The 22,705-nt window shown below is 41.8% G+C and overlaps 4 protein-coding genes across 4 annotated transcripts; 2 read left to right on the top strand and 2 right to left on the bottom strand.

The window, feature by feature from the left end:
* Positions 1–5,485: 5,485 nt before the first annotated feature.
* Positions 5,486–5,938, bottom strand: LOC127760780 (copper transporter 3). Its single transcript, XM_052285077.1, has one exon. The coding sequence runs from the start codon at positions 5,936–5,938 to the stop codon at positions 5,486–5,488; it is 453 nt and encodes a 150-aa protein (XP_052141037.1).
* A 2,179-nt stretch (positions 5,939–8,117) lies between these two features.
* LOC127768604 (copper transporter 1) lies at positions 8,118–9,209 on the bottom strand. The gene has a single exon (XM_052294220.1). The coding sequence runs from the start codon at positions 8,937–8,939 to the stop codon at positions 8,454–8,456; it is 486 nt and encodes a 161-aa protein (XP_052150180.1). The 5' UTR covers positions 8,940–9,209; the 3' UTR covers positions 8,118–8,453.
* Positions 9,210–10,641: 1,432 nt separating this feature from the next.
* On the top strand, positions 10,642–14,022 carry LOC127764515 (ABC transporter I family member 10). The gene is made up of 5 exons (XM_052289408.1): positions 10,642–10,978; positions 11,514–11,600; positions 12,711–12,836; positions 12,915–13,037; positions 13,645–14,022. Exons 1-5 carry the CDS (start codon positions 10,703–10,705, stop codon positions 13,852–13,854), a joined length of 822 nt encoding a protein of 273 aa, XP_052145368.1. The 5' UTR covers positions 10,642–10,702; the 3' UTR covers positions 13,855–14,022.
* A 1,721-nt stretch (positions 14,023–15,743) lies between these two features.
* On the top strand, positions 15,744–19,312 carry LOC127756894 (F-box protein At4g18380-like). Its single transcript, XM_052282281.1, has 2 exons — positions 15,744–17,212; positions 18,881–19,312. Exon 1 carries the CDS (start codon positions 15,980–15,982, stop codon positions 17,168–17,170), a length of 1,191 nt encoding a protein of 396 aa, XP_052138241.1. The 5' UTR covers positions 15,744–15,979; the 3' UTR covers positions 17,171–17,212; positions 18,881–19,312.
* The last annotated feature ends 3,393 nt before the right edge of the window (positions 19,313–22,705 follow it).

The following is a 22,705-nucleotide window of genomic DNA, read 5'->3' as shown; positions in this document are numbered from 1 at the left end:
ATTGTTTTTGTTAGCATTAGTTACTTTTATAATTTTTAACCTATTAGTTTTATATTATATCATATTTAAGTAATATTAGTTATTTATAATCTTCTTCATCATTTAAAAAGAAGGTAGACTTATTTTCTTTTGAAAATATTTCAACGAAAGTAAAAGTAAGTGTAAAGCAAAAGAAGTGTGTTTTTATTTTTTTTATTGCACATATATTATCATGGTTTATTAGAGGATGAATTTGGTGGGACATAAAGCTCCACTAAATTTTATATAGCCTAATATATTTGATATAGTTTGAGAGACAATCCATCTATAAACATTTCATGTAGAGCGGGTAAGAGGTTCTACGTAATCTAACGTGAATACAATTGCACAATAATATTTTTGAAATGTGATGTACCATGAATACGCGCTTGTTTTTCTTATATAAGATAGATCTAATGATTAAAAATAGTGGTTTCACTGGTTTAAAAGGCATAGGAGTATTCTAAAAGTGTAGCTTAAAAATCATGGTTGTTTTAATATCCAACATTATTTTGAATTGAACATAGCTTAACTGGTTAGGTTCCTTGTGGTGGAAATTGCCCACTCGTCTTTAAATCCCAGACTTGATAAATTCTTTCAGTGGTAGACAACGTACCCATCGACAGCGAGGCACTCATGGTGACTTTGTCTTCTCAAAATATGTCGGTCCAATCTCTCAGAGGTACTCATAGGGGGTAGAGTGTGCATGTGTGCGTTTGTAGGGGTGAGTGTGCGTGCGTTGTGAGCGCACTTTGTTTCTCAAGAAATAATTCAACATTATTGATAAGTTTATTAGTTATTGATAAGTTTATTAGGGACGGGTGGACGATGCATAGTATGTACATGCTCGGGAGATTTTTTTTTTCTCAATCCGGTGGATAGTAGTACGTATTGTACATGTGAGAATGAGATGTATTTTAAATAAATCTAATCTAATGATTTAAAAATAGTGGGTCTACCGAATTAAATGAAAATCGAGGGTTGGATTTTTTTTTTCTTTTTTCTCAAAATTTGTAAGGTTTTATCTAATTTATTATAGTGCCACGTGGCAGCTTAGGAGCATTGGTAGGAGTTTCACGTGGTGGCTTGAGAGTTTTCTAGGAATTTTAATGGATTTTTCATATATAATATATAGATACACAGGACAAATACACATGCAGCTTTTGCTTGCTTGTTCCGAAGTTGAACATTACCGTTATATTATCATGTTATACAGAAAGAAAATTTAGCTTTATCTTTACTTCCATATAATTTCTATTTCCTTATCAAGTAGAATTTGGTACATAATAGGTCATTTCTATCTTAAGCTCGGAATGTATATAGGTGGACAAACAGCTAGGATCTGACTGATTATTTTTTAAGTAAATCTTATTTAGTTATGCATGTTTTGTGATGCATCAAATTATGGTATAATCTATATTTTGTTTTTCTCATAATTCAGAATTTTTAGAACTTTTTGAAGTTCATAAATCTGTTTTAGTTATGCATGCCAGTGAAGTGATATATGATGAAATAATATATAATGTCACTTTCTTTTAATAATTGTTCATATATGTTTGAATAACATGTAAAGGGTCTCAACAAAACTTAAATGAATATAATTTTACAAGTTAAAATATAGTCAACATGTGTCTTAAATTCTAATTGTGATTTTAATCATAAATAACACAATGGTACAAATAGATCAAAAATTGAACGTATAATTTTAAAGTTAAAAAGTTAGTATTATTTAAAATTTACTGTTGCAAATAATATGTATTTAGAAGTATGCTTATTTAAAATTTATTGTTGCAAAAGCTTTCATAGAGAGAGAATGGAAGGAAAAAAAACGTAGAGGATTTCCTAAAAGAAAACGGAGGGGAGGATGGACGTCTTTTTTTTTAAGGATGAGAAAAATTAAATCTAATCTAATGGCTTGAAGTGTTTTGTCCACTAATTTTAATAAAAAAATTTAAGGCTAGATGTTTATTTTTTAGGTATATGATTTAGGTGTTACGAATGTTAAAATTTTTTTAATCGAATTTCCCCCCGTTAGCTAATACAGGAAAAATGAATTATACATAGAGGGGAGGGAGAGAGAGAGGGGCATACGTGGGAAGAGGGCGAACGTAACGACTGAGGAGAGAGGTGGGGAAGGTACGTGGTCTTTCTTTCCATCTCTTTGTTTATATGAGATTAAATCTGATGGTTAAAATAATTAGCCTATCAATTTAAGTGAAAGTGGATGTTAGATGTTCTTTTCTCAGGATTTATAGTTTTTTTTTTAATTTATTAAAGTGCCACGTGATGGCTTAGGAGCGTTTGAAGATGCCCCATGACAGTTTAGGAGCGTTTGTAGAAAGTCTAATAGACTTTTATATATAATTACTAATATTAATTTGGGTTTTATGTCATGTGAGTCTAAAAGAAAAAAAGAAAAAGAGGGATGTGGCCCAACGTACTAAATAATATCTATAATATATAAAAAAAATATAATATATTACTGGTACCTACATATATTTTTGCATATATATAGGCTGGAGTTAATATCTATGAGTTGGAATAATTAATTTGGTTTTTATTGTTGTGAGCGAAAAAGAAAAGAAAAGAGATAAGATGGACGTGGGGCCATGCATGAAGTACGTACGTACTTACATGCACCTATGTGGGTTATGTGCACCTATGTGGGTTATGTGGGCCTTTTGAGATAAATTGGCTTGGCTATTTTTATTATAAATTAAATGGTAAAAAATAATGGGTCCACTAGATTAAAAGAAAACTGACTGTTAAATTTGTTAAATTTATTTTAGAATTATAAATTTATTAGAGCGGTATGTGGCAGTATAGGAGCCACCAATTTAAGTGAAAATCGACGGTTAGATTTGATATTTTATATTTTTTATGACGGGTCTAGTTGATGCATATTTGTGGAATAATATATTTTATTTTTATATGTAGAAAATTCTATTTTTGATTTTTTCGATGGTACTATATACGTATATTTTTTGGCTTTATTTTTTTTATCGTAAATACGCTGGTACGTTTTTTTTCCTCCCTCACGAATCGTAGATTCGTAAGTAAGCCGCTCTTTTCCAAGCGAACCGATGAAGAGAAGTTAAGCCTTATTGTTTTCTACATAGTACGTACATACTCATGGAGTATTTATGTTTTTTCCCTGCCAACAGTAAGCTATTAGTTTCTTTTTAAATAAAATACATCTAATCTAATCTAATGGTCTAAATTATCGGGTCCACCAATTTAAGTGAAAATCGACGGCGAGATTAGATATTGCCACATGGCGGACTAGGAACGTTTGTAGCAGTGTCACGTGGTTTTTGGCTTTATTTATTTTATCGTAAATACGCTGGTACGTTTTTTTTCCTCCCTCACGAATCGTAGATTCGTAAGTAAGCCGCTCTTTTCCAAGCGAACCGATGAAGAGAAGTTAAGCTTTATTGTTTTCTATATAGTACGTACGTACTTATGGAGTATTTATGTTTTTTTCCCTGCCAACAGTAAGGTATTAGTTTCTTTTTAAATAAAATACATCTAATCTAATCTAATGGTCTAAATTATTGAGTCCACCAATTTAAGTGAAAATTGACGGCAAGATTAGACATTGCCACATGACAGTCTAGGATCGTTTGTAGTAGTGCCACGTGGCGGCTTGAGAGCGTTTGTAGGAAGTTTAATAGACTTTTAGTATATAATAGATAATAGATAGATGAGAAACTTATATCTACTAGTGCTAGTACGGTGAGGACTGTGAGCCTGTGAGCCTTGAGGCTGTAATTACTCAGTTATCGCGAGTACCCGACTTAAATCGAGATTCAAGAACCGCTCGATAAACAAACCAAGTTTAAATGTCATCAAACCAAAATCCAAATTTTCGGTAAAATCTTATCTGAATTATACCGGTTTTGGGCAGTACCAAATGAACATTTATCAACGAAACCGTTGGAGATTGGTATTAGGTGACCCAAACGGTTTTGCATATGCTTGGTACCAGCTTAAAATAAATATAAAAGCCATGTTCCTATCATGACGAACCAAAATTATGAGAAAACCGAAAAGTTTAAAACATATAAAATACAAAGGGATCAACATTCAACATAATGATAATTGTAAACCGGTTTTAAAAAATTTAAGTTCTAATTCATACAAATACATGTACATATATATAAGGCCATCGATGATCCGAAGGCAACACGACCCCTTTTTGTCTAGCGCGTTGAAGGCAGGGAGGAGATGGGGGAGGTTGCGACTCCTTTGCGCCTGAGTTGCCTGTCAGGCTTCCAACATCATCTAGGTGATCATCTCTACCACTGTAGGTCTCCTTTGCCACTGGCACCATATGGATCTGGACAACATTTGCCCATGCACGTCATCACTAGCCCCTCCAATTCAGGTTCGACCATCATCGCCGTCATTGTGCTTAGGAAAGTTGATGATGCCACTAAACGTAGGGGAGGAGGTTGAGTTCAGATCGTCGTAGATATGGGACCAAGGCCGTCAATATTGGGAGCACCAACATTGACAATGTCTATGGGCAATGTTGCTAACATCCTCTCCATTACCTTAATGCCTTGGGGTGAACTGTCCGAGTAAAAAAATATAGTTTTAGATGCTTAGAATAGCGATAGCAATATTGTAGTTGTTGTGACCTTCTTAGAGGTATTCAGTCGACACAATAATCGATCATTGATTTCATAGATTATGTTCCTGGTTTGAGTAAACCGTTTGGGAAAACAATGGTTATGCAGATCTTACCATCTATAAATAGAGATAACCTATGTCTTTAAGGTGGTATTCTAATAAGTAATTTTTTTAGTTAAGCTACGATTTTATCAAGCGAAGTCATTCGTCTTACAAATTCTATAACAAATTAACAATTAGCTATAGTTTCTTTGAAACTAAGACCGGTATATATTTCATTATAAAGAAAAGTACAAACACAAATGCATGAAAAGTATTAATAAAGAGCTAAAAGAAGGTGATATGTGACTCAGATTGTGGGCCTGGCTAACCAAAGTACCTTGCAGCAATGCAACTAATTACTCCAGTAGTTAGCTTTCATGTCGTCATGAGTTCGTCGGGACAACATATCAGAAATTCGACTTATTACGGGCCTCCACTTATTTGCCTTCTCGGGCCTCTCGGCCTCTTGGGCTACCACTGTGGTTTAATTCTGCAGATAATGGGAAATATGAAAGAAGCACTGCTTGGGGGTTTAAAAGTTAGGGTTATGGATTCTTCAAATAGGATCGAAGGTACACATGCAAACACCGAATCCAACAACGGGGGCTATCAGTTCACGATCGACGTGATCGAGTACATCCCTACCCTAACATTGAATTTTCTTTTCCATTGTGAGGATAACAAATATAGATTTTAGCGTAGATTCAAGAGCAGATCCGCACTCAAAATCCTTATCTAAATTTTCGAAAACAAATATATTCGCTTTTGTCTTGCGCCATGGCAACCACATCTAGCAGCACGCCGCAGGCGCGAGCTCTCCCTTCTTGTACCCGCCGCCGCACAGGCCCGCCCTGAACGCCAAGAACCCCGCCGCGTGCCCGGCGACGGCCGCGAGGAGCACGCCGACGTTGAACGACATGAGCGCGAGCATGAGCAGGTACGCCAGCCCGACGCGCACCGCGTGCACCGCCGCCGCCGTCGCGCGCCGCCGCCTGCTGCCGAGGGAGGAGGACTCCTGCACACGGGGGGAGCCGAGGAACTCGAGGAGCACGGCCAGAGCGAAGACGGCGGCGAGCGCCAGCGCGTACATGCCGCCGCTGGCGCCCGGCCACCCGGTGAAGAGGATCTCCGAGTTCTTGCCCCAGTAAAACGTCATGTGCATGTACCGCTTCCTCCTGCCCGCGCCGCCAGCCGCCGCAGGCGCCATGGCCATGGCCATGCCGTGCCTTCCCATGTCCGCCATTGCAGATGCTCCTGATCTCCGCGTGCACGGGTGTGTTTGGTTTGATCCGTCATCCACACGCCGTGCAAGTATAGATATATGCGGCGGCGAGCGTGTAGTACATGTACGTACGTAGTACTCTCTCCGTGTTCGTAAAGAAAGTCGTTTAGGACAGTGACACGGTCTCCAAAACACAACTTTGACTTTTTATTTCTATAAAAATATTTATTGAAAAGTAATATATGTATACTTTTATGAAAGTATTTTTCAAGACAAATCTATACATATAATTTTTATATTTTCAAACTCAACAACTTTATTCATAATTTATATTTCCAAGGTTTGACTTAAACATTGTCCTAAATAACTTTCTTTATGAGTATGGATTAGTATAACTGAACAGGTGCGCAAATCGAGGACCTCGCAATTCGAGGTTTTCATGAGTTGCAGAATCTGGCTATTGTCACAGGACCATTAGAGATGAAAAAAAAAGTGAGATCAAATTAGGCCCAACAGATGATCGGGCTTGGACTTGATTGGGCTTACAGCTTACTGGCCATTTTCCCTCTTGAGATGGATAATAATCATGGTCTTATGGATGGATCAATTGAATGAAGGAATAAGAGCAAGGTCAATATAGCAGCCCACTACTAGCTCCAAATTATCTATAGCCAATATAATAACCAATTCATACAATAGTTGCTTACTATATTATTAATACTTGGTCCCACCTGTTATACACACATTACATCTTGGAGCCTATGCTGTAGCTGGCTACAGATATGTAGCCCGCTGCTCTTCTCTCTATTCTTTTATCTCTTTAAAATATGTTTATAGCTGGTTTATAGCCTGCTATTGTACCTGCTCTAATCATCCTATGTACGGCAGGTATTCTGGTAACAGATCATTGATGGAGGCCTTAGATTCCACCAGACAAATCATCCCCCGTAGCACGCTTCCACGACCTTATCTTGAAGCCAATTTGGTGTTTTTTTTTGTGTGTACGTTTATGGAGAACGACATGCCATGCTGTGCGTTGGGCGCAGAATGTCAACGAGGAAAATCCATCGTATGGCATGGGCGGAAAAAGGTTTCCTTCGGAGGCTTCCACTGTCAAGACGAAATTGTAGAATTTACAAGTGGCCAGATTTTAAGTCTGAACCACACACAACTGACCAATTATAATTGCCCCTCCGCGAAACGGGATGGTGGCGATTTGAGGAGTTGTCACGCATGACGTGCGGCCGAAGTGTTCAGCCCGATTTAGTAGTACAATTATGTGGTGAAATTGATTAACTTTTGTTCAGTTGGGTGCATAAAAAACCATTATTTGGGTTGTTTAGCAGTGCATTATCTCTAAAATATAGCGGTGGATAATGTAACAAATTAAACAGCAGCAGGTTGACAGCCAATCTCTGACGCAGCTTAAGAATCAACTGGACTCAAGTATGTAATAGTATTGTCCGATTTGATATATTTTGATTTTTTTTTAGCAGCTCAACTTTGAGAGATTTTTGTTCTTCCACATGTGGAAGAACATGGAAGAACACCTGTGCTTTTCAACAGCAGCCATAGAAACATGAAGATCTTCAAAAGGAGAAAAAGGAGATGGTAGTACTACATAGGAAGTAAAGTGTGTTCTTGTACTACTAAAAGTGGTGACGCGAGCGGAGCAATCAAAAAGACTTAAAGCACTAAGGGTGCTGTCTTTTGGATGGAGTACCAATCTATCTTCCGGTAACCTTTTGAAATGTTTGCTGCATATGCGCTCTGTTTTGCGTCGCAGAGAATTTACCACTGGCGGTGGCCCATGGTGAAGCAGGAAAGAAGATGGGAGAACGTGAAGGATAACCCATAGAGCGTCAAATCGATGGAGCAAAGCAAACTTATAGAGGCAGTAAGACAGTACTTTCAGGGTAGCATACTGTTTCGGTAGAGCTAATCATCATTCATGGAATTGCCAATCCAGTCAGTAGTTCAGTGCTTTTTACCAGCAAAAAATGGACAATACAGTGGCATGAGAAATTCAGCAACATGAACTCCGGTGCATGCAGAGGAGCAATTTTGGGTCAGCAACACAAAAGAGGAAGGTAGAAACAAACCAATGCAGAACAGTTTTGTGCCAACTAGCACATACAGATGCAAAACAAAACAAGAATTGTTTGAAGGACATTTACATTTCTTTTTAAAGACAAGGACATTTACATAAGCGCACCATAATCAATTTATTAGAATTGAAATTACAGCCAGGGTGAATCATCAATGAAACAAGTGATAGATAGCGGATTGCACGATTACAGTTTCACGGCACCGGAACTTTTCAGATTTCAACTTGAGAGATGGACCATCAAGAGCCTTTTTCATGTCACGTTTTTGAGCCATACAATGATACTGACGAAAGAAAACCAGCCAAACAACTCATCCAACCGACCGCGAACAATATACACAATTACACAAACACATGCAAGCATCAAACCAACGTCCACCGAACCGAATCGATCGCTCACAGTACACACCAACGTCGACGAGGCGGCTACTAGCAGCAGGCCGGGTCGTTCTTGCGGTCCTCCTCCACCTGCGCGGGGCCGCCGCACAGGCCTGCGCGGAACGCCAGGAACCCCGCGGCGTGACCGGCGACGGCCACGAGGAACACCCCGCCGTTGAACGACATGAGCGCGAGCATGAGCAGGTACGCCACGCCGACGCGCACCGTGTGCACGGCCGCGCGCGCGAGCCCGCCCGCCGCCGGGGCGCGCCGCGCCAGTGCGGCGAGGCAGGCGTCCGCCCTGCGGCTGCCGAGGAACTCGACGATGACGGCCAGCGCGAAGACGAAGATGAGCGCCAGCGCGTACATGCCCCCCCTCGTGCCGGGCCACATGGTGAAGAGCACCTCCGAGTTCTTGCCCCAGAAGAAGGTCATGTGCGTGTACCTCATCGACTTCATGGCGCCCATGCCGCCCTGCGCCGCCGCCCCGGCCGCCGGCGGGGACATGCCGCCCATGTCGTGCCCTCCCATGTCCATAGCTGATAGCGAGATATTTGGCAATTGATCTGCTTGCTCTCTGCCGGCGCGTCTCGGCCTCTCGGGAGTACGACGTGTATATATTGGACCGGCTCACCGGCGCGCGTGTAGTACGTACGTCAGGGCAAGTGGTAGTACACCGTTTACCGTACTACACACGGGAGCGAGGCGAAGAGTTGGCGGCCAACAACTTGACAGCGGCCGCGTGGGCAGTTGGCGCATGTACACGCCGCTACTCCTGTGTTTAGAGAGTTTGGATTGGACCGGTTGTGGCTAGGCTGGGTGGACCAGGTGCATTGAGCCGCTGCGAGCCTCTCTTGCCGATTAATAAGCAGCCACTGGTACAGTGGGATGATAGCCACGGAATCTCCGATCTGGGATGAATGGCGAGAACCGATCGAGAGAAGATCTTTTAATTAGGAAAGAGTTGACCTTTGCTTCTCAGCTGAGGGGATAACTAACTGAACTATATATGGAACTGTTAATGCATCGTCTCTCTTCATCAAAATGGAAGGATGTACATTGACTTAAGCAAGCGTGCGATATGATCTATACTTGCAAAACGGCGTCGTCACATAATCTTATGTAAGCCATATGGACTTCTTTGCACCGTGTCGAAGAATTTTGCGGTTTGCAAATGACAATTTCGCACTTTCGACGAACGTGCACTTTCAACATAAACGTTGGAAATTTTGAACATCGCTCTAGCAAAAATGTACCTGATACTATTCTGGTCCCTTTTTATAGGAAAAATAATGTGCTCACGGGTTCTAGTTAATCACCTCCGAAACAAAGTCACTACACTGAAAGGATAATTCAATTAGACATAAATATATATGAACACTCATATCAGGTTTAAAACTTGAACTAGGGTAAACAGATTTTTTTAAAAAAAACCTAACCAGTTAAGCTATACTCACCTTATTGTTATCCGCTCATTTTAGTTTTACTAGGTGATATAAGAGCCATAAAAATGTAATACCCCCTCAGTCCCAAATATATAGTAATTTAAGATTAGATTAGATATATAATAGTACTATGAATAAAACCATTGTCCTACGTTTAGAATTGAGAGAGTAACATCTTACATTCTTTTTATACTCCGTTCCAGAATATAAGAAGTTATAGAGTTAGTTACGGTTATTAAGAAAGTAGATAGAAGTGAATGGTGGAAAGTTGTGATTGGATGAGTAGTGAAGATATGTGGAAAAAGTGAACGGTGAAGGGTTGTGATTGGTTGGGAAGAGAATGTTGGTAGAGAAGTTGTTATATTTTAGGACAAATCCTAAGAGCTAAAAGTTGTTATATTTTGAGACGGAGAGATTACATGATTGGAAATCTTTCACATATTTGTTTCAGGTAATAAAAAGCCCGTTCTTTTTTGATGGTTTATTCTCTTTCTTTTTTGTGAATGGAAAATGTACCACGTGGCCTCTGTGGCTGTGTTTTTCTTGTAATAGGAACCGCAAATACACAAACTAGAGAAGAGACTCCTCTAACTTTGTACAATTTATAGTTGTGCTACTGACATATGGGTCATACCAAAGTAGAGCCCACATATAAGCACAAATATAAAGAATCCGTTTCCACGAACTATAGTAGGAGCACAGGATGGTATCCGCACTCTCTGCCCCCAAAGCCCCATATCAGCCCATCAACCAATGGACTTGTGGGCATCTGGCCTTATAGCCTTCTGGTCTTCTGGAGAACCGGGCCCCCAAGGCCACAAGCCTCCATCTACCGCTCTCACTTCTCTCGCAGACATGGCGCACGCCTTCGCCGGCGGCACCTCCGCCATCTGCCGCTGCCCCCATGACCCCGGCCGAGCCGCCCTCGTATCCCGCCCTCGGCACCGCCTCCGTGTCCTCGCGTCGTCCCTACCCACGCCGGCCATCGAGGGCCAGGGCGTCGAGTTGTCGGTGACGACTCGGCGGGGGCGGGTGCTGCCGGTGCTCAAGGACTGCTCCCTCCGCGTCCCTCCGGGTCAGCTCTGGATGCTCCTCGGCCCCAACGGCTGCGGCAAGTCCACCCTTCTCAAGGTTCTTCATCTTCTTTACCCCCCTGAACTGAAGAGGGCGTCGTCCTTGTGCTTTTCATGTGTATTTTGTTCGTGCCCTGAGCGTTTTTGCTCATGGAGTAGGCAAAAGTTTAGTTGTAGTATTAGATTGTGCCCATGGACCACATTCTTTGATATCTTGCTCCAGGAAATTTTCGTATACCGTCAGGAGCCGATGGATGTTTTAATTCGAGAACCACTAGTATGTATCTTGGGCTAACCAATAAGTGAGCATTGTATAGAATCTCAGGAGTGGAGCATCAAGCACATTTGACTATTTGGATGAATGGACCAGATGGCACAATCAGATTAGCAACTTTTTGTGACATGCTCACCCAGAATAGAATGATATAGGATGACTGGATGAGAAAATAAAAAAGACAGAGGAGAAGTTCTATAAATTTTATTATAATGCTGTACAATATTTACTTGCCTAATTAGGCTACCGGACTATCAAAATTGGTCTGAATTTCTTAGTACAGCTCCTTAATGGGATGTTAACCGAATGTTTTCTCTAGGTTTTGGCAGGATTTTTAAATCCTTCTTCTGGTACAGTGTATATTAACAGGCCATGCAGCTATGTCTTCCAAAATCCCGATCACCAGGTTGTCACTTATATTCTGCTTTAGTGTTTATCTGAAATTTCACTCCGTTCTCAAATGGAATACAACAATGTTAAAATTGCATTCACATAACGTGTATTATGCTAGTTAGAAAATGGAATTCATGAAAATCTTTGTTCTTTTCTATCTAGTATTTATTGATACTCTGCAGCAAATTGAAGTGTCTCGGTTCCAATGTTCCTTGCTTGCATATTCGTTTTGGACTGTATAAGCATGTTGGCCATAGTCTTAGTAACCCTGTTGAATAACTATTCATTGGTTAAAGTACCAAGGTCCAGTTTTTCTTTGTAAGTACTTCTGCAATATTTAGACTTTACTTCACCGACCAATATAACTCATCCAGCTTTATGTATTTTAAGGTAATACTCATACTCCCTCCATCCCAATATAAGTGCAACCTAGTACAAATGTGATATATCCCACGACTACAAATCTGGACAGACATTTGTACTAGGATATGTCACATCTGTACTAGGTTGCACTTATATTGGGATGGAGGGAGTATTTGAGAGCTTAGTTAACTATCCTGCTTAGTTAACTATCCTACTAAGTTCGACAACATTATATAAGTCTTTGAAAAGAAACGACATACATAGACATACTAATTCGTAAATTGTACTGTAATCTGATGAGTTCACTCTTAACTGTTGCCCATAATAGATTTAGTTTCACCAAGCAAGAAATTTTGTGCTACATGATTGTCTTAATGAATCTAGTTCCGTGTTCCTCATTAATCTTCATTCACAAACTTGGGTGTGAAAGTAATTCCTAACTCAGAACTTAGTAAACTCTTTGGACACTCTTTGGACTAAGAATTTTATAGCTAATTGGATACATAAGGTGTTGATATTTTAGTTCCTTTGAAAACTATACAGTTGTGCTGTTTGCTGAGTTTCCCCTGAACTAAAGGAATTTGAACATATAAATGTTCATTAAGATATTGCTAGACTGTATTTGCATCATATTACTAGCAACTATAGAATGTTATTGTTTTGACTCTTGATGCATTGGAGGAAGATTGCTTAATGACACATTCATGTCAAATTAGATCAAGCTTTCTGGTACATATTAAGTTGCGTTCTTTGAATGCAGGTTGTGATGCCGACAGTGGAATCAGATGTTGCATTTGGTCTTGGTAAGCTCAACCTTTCGTTAGATGAGGTTAGGTCAAGAGTATCACAATCACTGGATGCTGTGGGAATGTTAAGCTACTCTCAAGTAGGCAGCTGACATGCTCCTTTTGGATTATAATCTATTGTCTGCACAAGGTTCACAAACATCCTTCATCCAACACAGAGGCCAATCCAAACTCTGAGTGGCGGGCAGAAGCAGAGAGTTGCAATTGCTGGTGCTTTAGCTGAAGCATCCAAAGTACTACTACTGGATGAGCTGACCACATTCTTGGATGAATACGACCAGGTATAAATATAATGCATGTTCTTGTTTCTAATCAGTTGTACTCAAATACTCCCTCCACTTTTTAATATATGACGTTGTTGATTTTTTGAGAAACGTTTGACCATTCATCTTATTCAAAAAATTATGTAATTATATTTTATTATGACTTGATTTATCGTCAAATGTTCTTTAAGAATGACTTAATTTGTTATATATTTGCACAAAAATTTTCAATAAAACTAATGATCAAACGCTTGTCAAAAAGTCAACAACGTCATATATTAAAAAACAGAGGTAGTAATTGATCACGAGGTAACTAAATATTATGCTGAGGAGAACAATGATTAACCACATCACTGAAAAACCCCAGATCGATTTATTATTTAAACAACTAAACAATTGTGTAGCTTTGCTTCTACAAATGCAATTTTCTTTTCTTTATTCACATTTGTTGAGTGGCCATCATACCTCAAAAGCTATGGCTAAACACAACTTTACCCCTTGTTGAAATCTCGATTCATATTTTTCTGTTTCTAATATGTACTCTTTAGTAGCATGTATTACTCCGCTCTGGTAATGACACTGTGACTAAAATGAGCGTTCTACTCTTTCTTTCATCAAATTGTAGATGGGTGTTATCAAGGCGGTAAGGAAATCTGTAGGTGCTGGTGGGGAGGTTTCAGCATTGTGGGTGACCCATCGACTGGAAGAACTCAGATATGCTGATGGTGCTATTTATATGGAAGATGGCCAGACAATTATTCAAGGTGATGTGTCTACAATATCCAAATTTATAAAGAAAAAGCAAGCCCGCTACTTCGGTCACTTTGAGCTTTGATACTTGGAATGAATATGAAGCTATGGGGAAATTTGCCTACTCCTGTACACATCATATTGTTGAAAATCAGTTTATTTTTTCAGGCTATTTCCCCGCAAATTTCTTACCTCAATTCCAAGCTGTATTCTACTCTCTTGCTCTTTACTTATAGCAATGTCGATTTGGGCATTTTGAGTTGTCATGTAGGGCCTAGATGTTCAGATTCTGCCACAGCTCTGGGTTTCACAATTCACGTTTGAGTATGTTAAGCCTGGAAAATTTGGGAATTGCCTAAGCAGCAGTTTTCCTGTGTTACATACATGACCCCAGTGAGGTGGTGTGTGTCATGTTGACGTGCCATTTCACTTCACACTGAAGCAGCAGAATACCTGAGCCAATTTTGTTCTTCCCGGCTGAGAGATCCAACCCAAGGTACAATTACAAATGAGGACCGGCACAATAGCTGCTCACGTAGCACGGTGGCCAAACTAAGAAGCTACCACCTGTTCTACCTTTTTCATTGGCAAAATTGAGAAATTGGCCAACCTTTTTCTTTGGCAAAATTGAGAAGTTGTTCTACCTTTTTGGTTGGCAAAATTGAGAAATAAGCTAGAGGCTTGGAAGGTGCTACCTTTTTGTTTGGCAAAATTAAAGCTGGCACCTATTCTACCTTTTTTCTTTCGCAAAATTGAGAAATACTGTAGTAGGGTACTAGAGACGTGTGTGATAAGTCCGGGAAGTTATCTGGCGTGGTCGCCATTGCGTTGCGTCACACAGATGACACAACACAGCCAAAGGCAAATCTAATCAAGTATTCACTCATTCATTCATTCTCTGGACGCATGCTCCTATCACACTCGAGCTGACGCACACGATTGACCCCTGAAGCCAAAAAAGAAAAAAAAACAAGGGAAAAGAAAGAAGATCCACTCCATTTTACTATAGGTCGCTTGACGCCGAAGCCTCCATCGATTACATTTACGCATGATTACACATCTCGTGCGCCCAAATCATGCCTAATCCGGTACCCGCAGCGGTAAGCATTTTTGACGGCTGTTCCCTCGCATGAATCGGCTTTGCACGGATGCAGAGATCGGCAGCACGTTGCCAGGTCGACTCGAGCGATGAGCTGCAGCGTCAACTGTGGAGATGCTCGCAAGCTGGCCACTAGTCGCTTCCGATGATTAAGCTGATGGTTCCTTCCGACAACAACATGGATTAATTTAATCAGGTCTTCGCTGTTAAGAGTAAGAATCCCTCCTCCCCCAATCCAGGCGAAGAAAGTCCAAGCACCTGAGGATGAGATGCGTCAGACAAATTGTTTTCTCACAGATAGAGAGGTACATCCGCCCCGTCGGTGTGGAGATCAGACGGCTCCGTGGGGATCTACCGACCACACCCCGTCCAGTCCGGTCTCCATCGCTTTATCAGGTTTGCCGCGAGTTGTACTTCCTTGCACGCCACCACAAAACAACACACACAGCGAGCGACAGAAGCGAGATCACCCGTTGCTTGCTCCCCTCGCGCGGCTCGACGTCGACGATGTGAAGCGCGCACAGCCCACGACGGAACACCGGCTACGGATCCAACACCCAACCCCAATTGGTCGCTGTGGGATCCAACACCCAACCCCAATTGGTCGCGGTGGGTCGGACGGACGGAGCAGTTGCCGTCGGAATTTTCGGCCGAAGGCGACGTGACGTAGCCACTAGTAGATCTTTCCTCCCGGTGGAAACCTCGCATCGTCCCACGAGACGCGGTGCCCTGTGTCACCGTGTGCCGTGCTCCCGTAGTACGCGCGCACCGGGGGGGAAAAAGGCCGTGAGCCCACAGCGGGTGAGGCGGACACGTCGCCCACGCCCACCACACCACACCACACGAGCCAAAGCCAAACCCCCACCTCGCCTCACGCTCAGCCGCCGTGCCGTGCGGTGGGCCGGTGGTGTGCCGTGCGTGTGGTGTGCGTGCGTGGCTAACTCCTCCTCACCCTCGCTCGATTCCACCGAAAAAATTCCCCTCTCTCCAGCTCTCTCGCGACTGGCTCAGACTCACACACTCGCCACGCCCCCCCCAAGCCCAGCGCCGACGCCTCCGGATCCCGATCTGCGAGCTGCCGCCGCCGCCGCTGCTGTTGCCGGTGTTTAGGATGGAAGGGCACGAGGGTGGGGAGGAGGAGGGGTTGGGGGACCAGTTCGAGCGGCTGCCCGACGAGGTGCTCCTCGACGTGTTCGGCCGCATCGGCGACGTGAAGGCGCTGGGGCGATGCGCGCTCGTCTCGCGGCGGTTCCACGCGCTCGTCCCCCTCGTCGACTCGGTGTTCGTCCGCGTCGACTGCGTCATATCCGACGACCCGCCCCCCTCGTCGGCGGGCTCCGCGCAGGCCGCTGCGGCGGCGGAGGGGGGACCTCCCGCCGCGCGGGGGCGCGGCGCGCTCGCGCATCTCGCGCGCCTGGTGCTCGGCGGCATCGTCAGGCCCATCCAGGCGCTCGGGCAGATCCTCTCCCCGGCCGCGGCGACCGTCTCCCGTCGCTCCGCTGCCCCGCCCGCCGCACCGGCTCCTGCCGCCGCGGACGTCTCCCACCATTCGCCGTCTGAGGTCCTCCGCTCCTTCAAGGAGCTGCGCCGCCTCCACATCGAGCTGCCCACCGGCGAGCTCGGCATCGAGGACGGCGTGCTCCTCAAGTGGAAGGCTGACTTTGGTTCCACCCTCGGCAGCTGTGTCATACTCGGCGCGTCATCTGTATCGTCGAAGCCACCCCCACCACCGGCCGCGCCGCCCCCAACTGCTGCAGACAGCTCGGCTGCCTCTCCCGATTCCAGCAGAGAGCCCGATGAATTAGGGAACATCCCAGAGTCACTCTATACGAATGGAGGGCTTAAGCTCCGTGTTGTCTGGACGATCAGCTCACTCATCGCTGCTTCGGCACGGCATTACTTGCTGCAGCCAATCATCGCAGATCACTCAACACTCGAGAGCTTGGACCTGACGGATGCTGATGGGCAGGGCGTCCTCACTATGGACAAGAGGCAGCTGCAGGAGCTGCGTGTGCGGCCTGTGTCAGCTTCTGGGAACTCGCACCGCACACTCATGCCAGCACTTAGTATGCGGCTATGGTATGCTCCGCATATTGAGCTTCCTGGGGGCCAACTGCTTAAGGGTGCTACACTGGTAGCAATCAGACCAAGCGAGGATGTTCTAAGGGAAGGGGGAGGAATTGAGGTTGCTGGCCCGACAGGTGCTAGCTGGATTTTAGATGCCTTTGAGGAGCCATATCGAACAGCGGCACAGGTGCTTCTCAAGCGGCGGACATATAGTCTTGAAATGAACTCATTCTGACCATCAGAGAGGCAGCTTCAGAGAGCTCTACACTTTGGGGAGGTAAATTACCACTTAAACCACTTGATGTGATTATGGAATAGAATTGCTACCAACATATAGGTGATGCGCAATATTCCAGAAACTACTCTGTTTTATCTAATGCATGACTAGTTGGCTACTTTATTTATCTAAAGAAAATTTTGAAGTGAGAGTCAGTTGTCATTATATTAAGTTTATGTCTCTATTTATGGGTTTCTGGATTAGTTTCAGAGATAAAGGATCATAATTCTGTTTTACAAGCTATACAAGTGATTCTGTTAAATTCCTTTGTGATCAAACAACATGTTGTATTAATTTTTTGTGCTCATTCTGACCAATTACTTTGGATCATACTCTAATTCTTGAAAACCTATATTCTAGTTGGCACTAAATTTTGCAAAAAGATATCCAGTATTCAGTTTTTGATGTGAAAAGTATTGTGAGGTCCTATTATACATGATCAATGATGACTATAACCAATTAGTTTTAATCAATGAAGTCTTATAGATATAACCATGAGTAGTGGCTTGTTGATCCATGGGTATAGCCTAACCAGTCCTCGATGATGTAACTGCAACATGCATGAATTCTTGATCAACGGAAACAACATTGGGGATTTAATATTGTACAAATGAAATGTGCCAACAAAATAGCTAATTATGAATTCTCCTATTCTGTTTTCAGGCATTGAGGCCAACTGACCGGTTCCCTATATTTAACTTGTCAAGTTTAATTGTTTTCTGGTGTTTTGACTCTATTTGGTTTATGAACAGAGTAGTTTCAGTAGTTTGTGATATAAGACATGAGGCAATTTGGATTGACCAGGATGGAAAACATTTTCGTAAAGTAGTCTAGTACATACTTATGTTAGAACAGCACAATAGGACAGAGCTTTACTTCTGTTAAGGCAGGCTTGCCTGGATTATGTACTGAGCTGGTCCTAATTAATTTGCAGTAAACACCATGTGCTTGACGTTGCCCTGTAACCCTGTTGGCAACTTGGCATGGTTGATGCCAAAAAGAAAAAAAAGTAACAAGATATAGGAGGGTTATCATATGGAGGATTGTTCATGTGGTCTACAGATATTCTGATATGCCATTTTACTTTCATTTTCCTTGATATCATGAGCAGGACACTTTTACCAAGTATTCGAAGATTTTTGAATTGTTACCTTGTAGGACTAAACTGGGGATTACTTGTGAGTGCTAGGAGGTTGTGTTCTCATTGGGGTAGCGAGATAGTGCTTGGTGACTTGAAGTCAGAACCCAACTATGTTGTGGGTCGATATCCTAAAATCAGAACCCTAATCTGTTGTGCCTCGATATTCTGAAGTCCTTCATTATGACTATTCTAAAATTCTTCATTTGGAACATGGCTAGCAATGCCTTCATCTTGTTAGTATGCCAGTCAGACTAAGGTTCTTCATCATTATTGACATCAAGCAAGGATCTGTTCCTAGATATTGCCGGTGCACGTTTGCAATTGATAATTTCGTTTCCTACTGCATTTCATGCTTATGCGTGTCAGGGTGTCCTTTACCAGATTATAGAACGACTGGGGTGTTTCTTGGTGAAGACGATACATTATTTTTTACAGGCCTTGTTATATTCTGCTAGTGCAAAATTTTGTGATTGTTAGTTTGCTCCATTGGAATGTTTTACTGAACTCATTTTCACCATTACTTCCAGGATATGATGGGATGCTATTGAGACGTATCTAGGAGTCATGGTGGACATCAGGCATCTGTAAGTATATACACCTGTTTATGTTGGGCTGTTTGGCATAGAGTTGGAATGGAATGTGTTATCTGCAGCAAAAGCACCCTGAAGAAATGCCATGAAATACATCTACACATGAGGTTGGAGTGCCCGGTCATGCAGACAACGCATCTGTTGATTGTCTCTTCTACGAGGAGGCCCCATCGATTATTAGATTTAATAGTGTCATTTTTTGCTTTTAGTTGCCCGCACTGTGCTGTTAGCTCTGTATCAAATTATGGACAAAACATGCTCTGCTTTCCAGAAAAGTTTGAGCCGTGCTGCCTCATGTGACCTTGTAACCTTTTGTGTATCAGACTACAAAGTTACTTCCCGACTGACTTTTTCTTTTATTGGATAAAAGGGAGTGCGTGACTACAGTATAGAAACCTACGTGCCTTGTGCGCTGAACTCCTGATTTCTTGAATCGAGCAAGTGCCGTATCAAGATTTACGGATTTGTTGATGAAATGATGAGTGGGGTAGCTCCGGGTGACCCAGAATGTCACTGGTAATGGTATGAGTATGCTACTACGCAGTTCTTCTAGTTCTAGTACGTCAATAGCACATTTATAGCGTTCACTCTTGCAACAGATCCAGCACTCGTGAAACGGGTCGTGCGAAAACTAATCTGACATCGTTGTTGCCGTTCTGTGCCATCTAGTCGGAGATAACCAAATAAATCCTGTGCCATCGGGACGGGTTTTCTGTCTGTGCAAGACAGGCCTAAAGGCCGAAACGCAGGACGGATCTAGTTCAGCAACTCTTGACCGAATTGAAGCTGGCCCAGATGTACAGTGCTGCAGACTTGTCAGCCGACACGCCGGCCGGACCCAATTGAATGAGCCTGGCAGAGCGGCCGGCTGCATGCTCAACTACAGGCAAGCACTGAGCAGTATACCCGTACTGGCATTGGATCGAGGCATCGAGCACCAGTTCACCACCTGAGGAGTGATGACCTGGGCACTTGACCTGGCGATAGATAATTTGCCCAACCTGGCTATGGCCTGCGGGCCATGCGTTTTACTTCTACTCCGAACGAGGCGTAGCTAGGTAGCCGCAGTATAACTCAGTAAAATTCGATTATCTTTGGTAAAAACCTTTTTGGGCGCCGAACGATGGTTAATTAGCAAAAACCTCCCAAAGTAACGTTGAAGTGATCACGCCATGTATGACCTGCGCATGACGGCACGTACGAACAACTGTTCACACGCGCTGCCTCTCGTTTCGTTCCGGTGTCGCTCGTGCTCTGCCGGCGGGACACGGGTACAACCACGCGATAACTACATTTCGATCGGGGACTGGGCATTCCATTGGAGTACTTTACTTTTTTTTTTTTTACATTTAAGAGAGAGCTTTATTAATGACTGAATAAAGGGTTGCATTCTTGGTTTAATAAGTCTAGGATTTGTGCTGGGGCACATAGCCTCCACTCAGCATTAGACCTAGTACTCATTGCTATTCTAGCAAGATCGTGTGCCACCCTATTCGCTTCTCTCTTTTATCTTGTGCACTTGCACCTGCTGGAGACACTGCATGGCACCCGTAATTTTATTGGAGTACTTTACATACTCTTCTCGAGACCTTTCGGGCCACTGAAAGAGGCTTGATGTCCATATTCGTTGTATTATGATGTGTCAATTCCACCCAAATTCCTTATATTATAAGACAGAAGAAGTAGCTAGCTTGACCTCCTGATCTGGCTCTCTGCGCATGCAACTCAATGCCACTCCACTGGACCGCTTTTCATCGTATAGTTAGGAGGAGAACATTTATTTATTACTCCATCCAAATGTCTAAAATCTATTTATTCTTTTGTCACCAAAACTAAAATATAATTAACTCATTTACCATGTGATAAAAACCAATAAGTACTAAAATAACTTCTTGGGTTTTGATTTAATTTAGCTCATAAATATTACAAATAGATCTTAAACTTTTGAAAGAAAAAACCAAAAAGTAATATTTAGATGGAGAGAGTATAATTCATGCTCGATGCCTAGGCAGATAACCACTACCCGCTTCCGGTCCTGTGCATCGTTGCATGGTCCAGATTCTAGTGGCACTCCATCTGTATAAAAAAATGGGTTTTCAGAGTTGATCATGTCTCATACCAGTCGCGGTGGTACAATGCATGCTCATATATGGAAATAACCAATGAATGAAACTTATTTTTTTCAGCCGACAAAGCGTACACTCGGTTATATGTGCCACCCAAAAAGTCATTATTTTTTAAAAAGGTAATAACATAAATTAATATATAATATATTACTAAAAAATATAATATATTACTCCGCAAAATAATAAATACAACTATAAAAAGTGCATACTATTGGCAGTTGATATTTGTTATTTTTATTATCTATTTCTATAAGTTGAATTTGAATTTACATATTTGTAAATCGATATGTCATATATATATTGATTTATCTTACTAGTAAAATGTTTCAGATCTTTGTCGTGAACTTTGCATATATTAAATGGGTGTACGTACGGAAAAACAAACACTTCTATTGAATTACTACTACCATCACCTGGCGGGTAGGTACTCTGTGCATTCGTACAGTTATTTTCTTCCACTTTTTATCTAAGTTTTATTGAAAGTTGTATATATATCTACTTTCTTGAAGTGCTAGGCACAATTTTATTTTATCAATAATTATAAATTTAATGATTACTCTCCAACGAGAAATATAAGACATATTAGTGTGTAAAATAGTCCCAACTTTAAACTTTGGTTGTTAATTTCTTTTGTAATAATCAATGACTATTAAGTTAACATCATATTAAGGAACTTTCAAATTTAAAACTACCAACTTTTCAAATACATGCATGCCTTATATTTTTCAGTGACAGAGTACAAAATTACACGTAGACTTCAAATTTGCAAATTTTGGTGTTATGATATCCTCCACAAAATAAAACCACTACCTCTCAAGCCTGTCCAATGGGTTCTACCATAAAAACTAACGAGATAATAACTTCCCCCAAACAGATCACTATACCGCAAGGTTCTGATTTCAAATCTTCCTAGGAGCGAATTTTAGATTGGGTTATTTGAGGGCTAAGGTCCCTATTTGATAGACTAAGTTACTAAATTAAAATGGCTGCATATATCCAGTTAGATATAGAGGCCGGGTAAAAAAAATACCCTTCTCTGGAAAAAAAAGATCACTATACTGCGCCCTCCATTATAATTTTTAATTAATATTTATAAAATTTGCAACTAATAAGTCTCTGGTTGTATTTGTGTTGGACTCGTTGTTTCCAGCTTTTTGACCGGACTATTGTCCAGATTTATTTACTCCATGTTTCTAAACATATGACTTCTAAAAAAAACATTCTTCTACCTTAATGCTTATTATGCCACTTGTTCTATGCTATTTATAAAGTTTATTTCTCAAAATATTTAAGTTAATCTAACAAACAAGTGTAATATCTGCAGTAATAATCTGGTGAATAATCTTTTGAAAAACTACCTTAATATGCTTCGTGATTTAGTTATATTTCAAAACTCGAGAATTAATTAATACTACCAATTATTGTTCTCCTTTTGGGGTCTGAGCTTTAGAGTGGAGTAGTACTTTTCCCAAACATTTAATTATCCCAAAATTTTGAATTAGCAAACATCATGTTTGTGACGGTTATAGATACCACATATCTAATAGTAGTTAACTAAACACGGCGGCGCCCACCATATACCAAGTCCTATATAGAATCATACCTCGTATATATAAGGAGTTCCGGATAAGGAAGG

Source organism: Oryza glaberrima, chromosome 1 (genome assembly GCF_000147395.1).
Source record: "Oryza glaberrima chromosome 1, OglaRS2, whole genome shotgun sequence".
In the NCBI taxonomy this organism is placed as follows: domain Eukaryota; kingdom Viridiplantae; phylum Streptophyta; class Magnoliopsida; order Poales; family Poaceae; genus Oryza; species Oryza glaberrima.
Note: the sequence above shows the minus strand (reverse complement) of the source record. Positions and strands in the feature narration are given on the sequence as shown.

Bases quoted from the DNA above. Each gene is read 5' to 3' on its own strand.
- LOC127760780 (XM_052285077.1), bottom strand. From the start codon at position 5,938: ATGGCGGACATGGGAAGGCACGGCATGGCCATGGCCATGGCGCCTGCG.
- LOC127768604 (XM_052294220.1), bottom strand. From the start codon at position 8,939: ATGGACATGGGAGGGCACGACATGGGCGGCATGTCCCCGCCGGCGGCC.
- LOC127764515 (XM_052289408.1), top strand. From the start codon at position 10,703: ATGGCGCACGCCTTCGCCGGCGGCACCTCCGCCATCTGCCGCTGCCCC. The intron at 10,979-11,513 runs GTTCTTCATCTT...TGTTTTCTCTAG, and splicing joins GCAAGTCCACCCTTCTCAAG to GTTTTGGCAGGATTTTTAAA. The intron at 13,038-13,644 runs GTATAAATATAA...ATCAAATTGTAG, and splicing joins TCTTGGATGAATACGACCAG to ATGGGTGTTATCAAGGCGGT.
- LOC127756894 (XM_052282281.1), top strand. From the start codon at position 15,980: ATGGAAGGGCACGAGGGTGGGGAGGAGGAGGGGTTGGGGGACCAGTTC.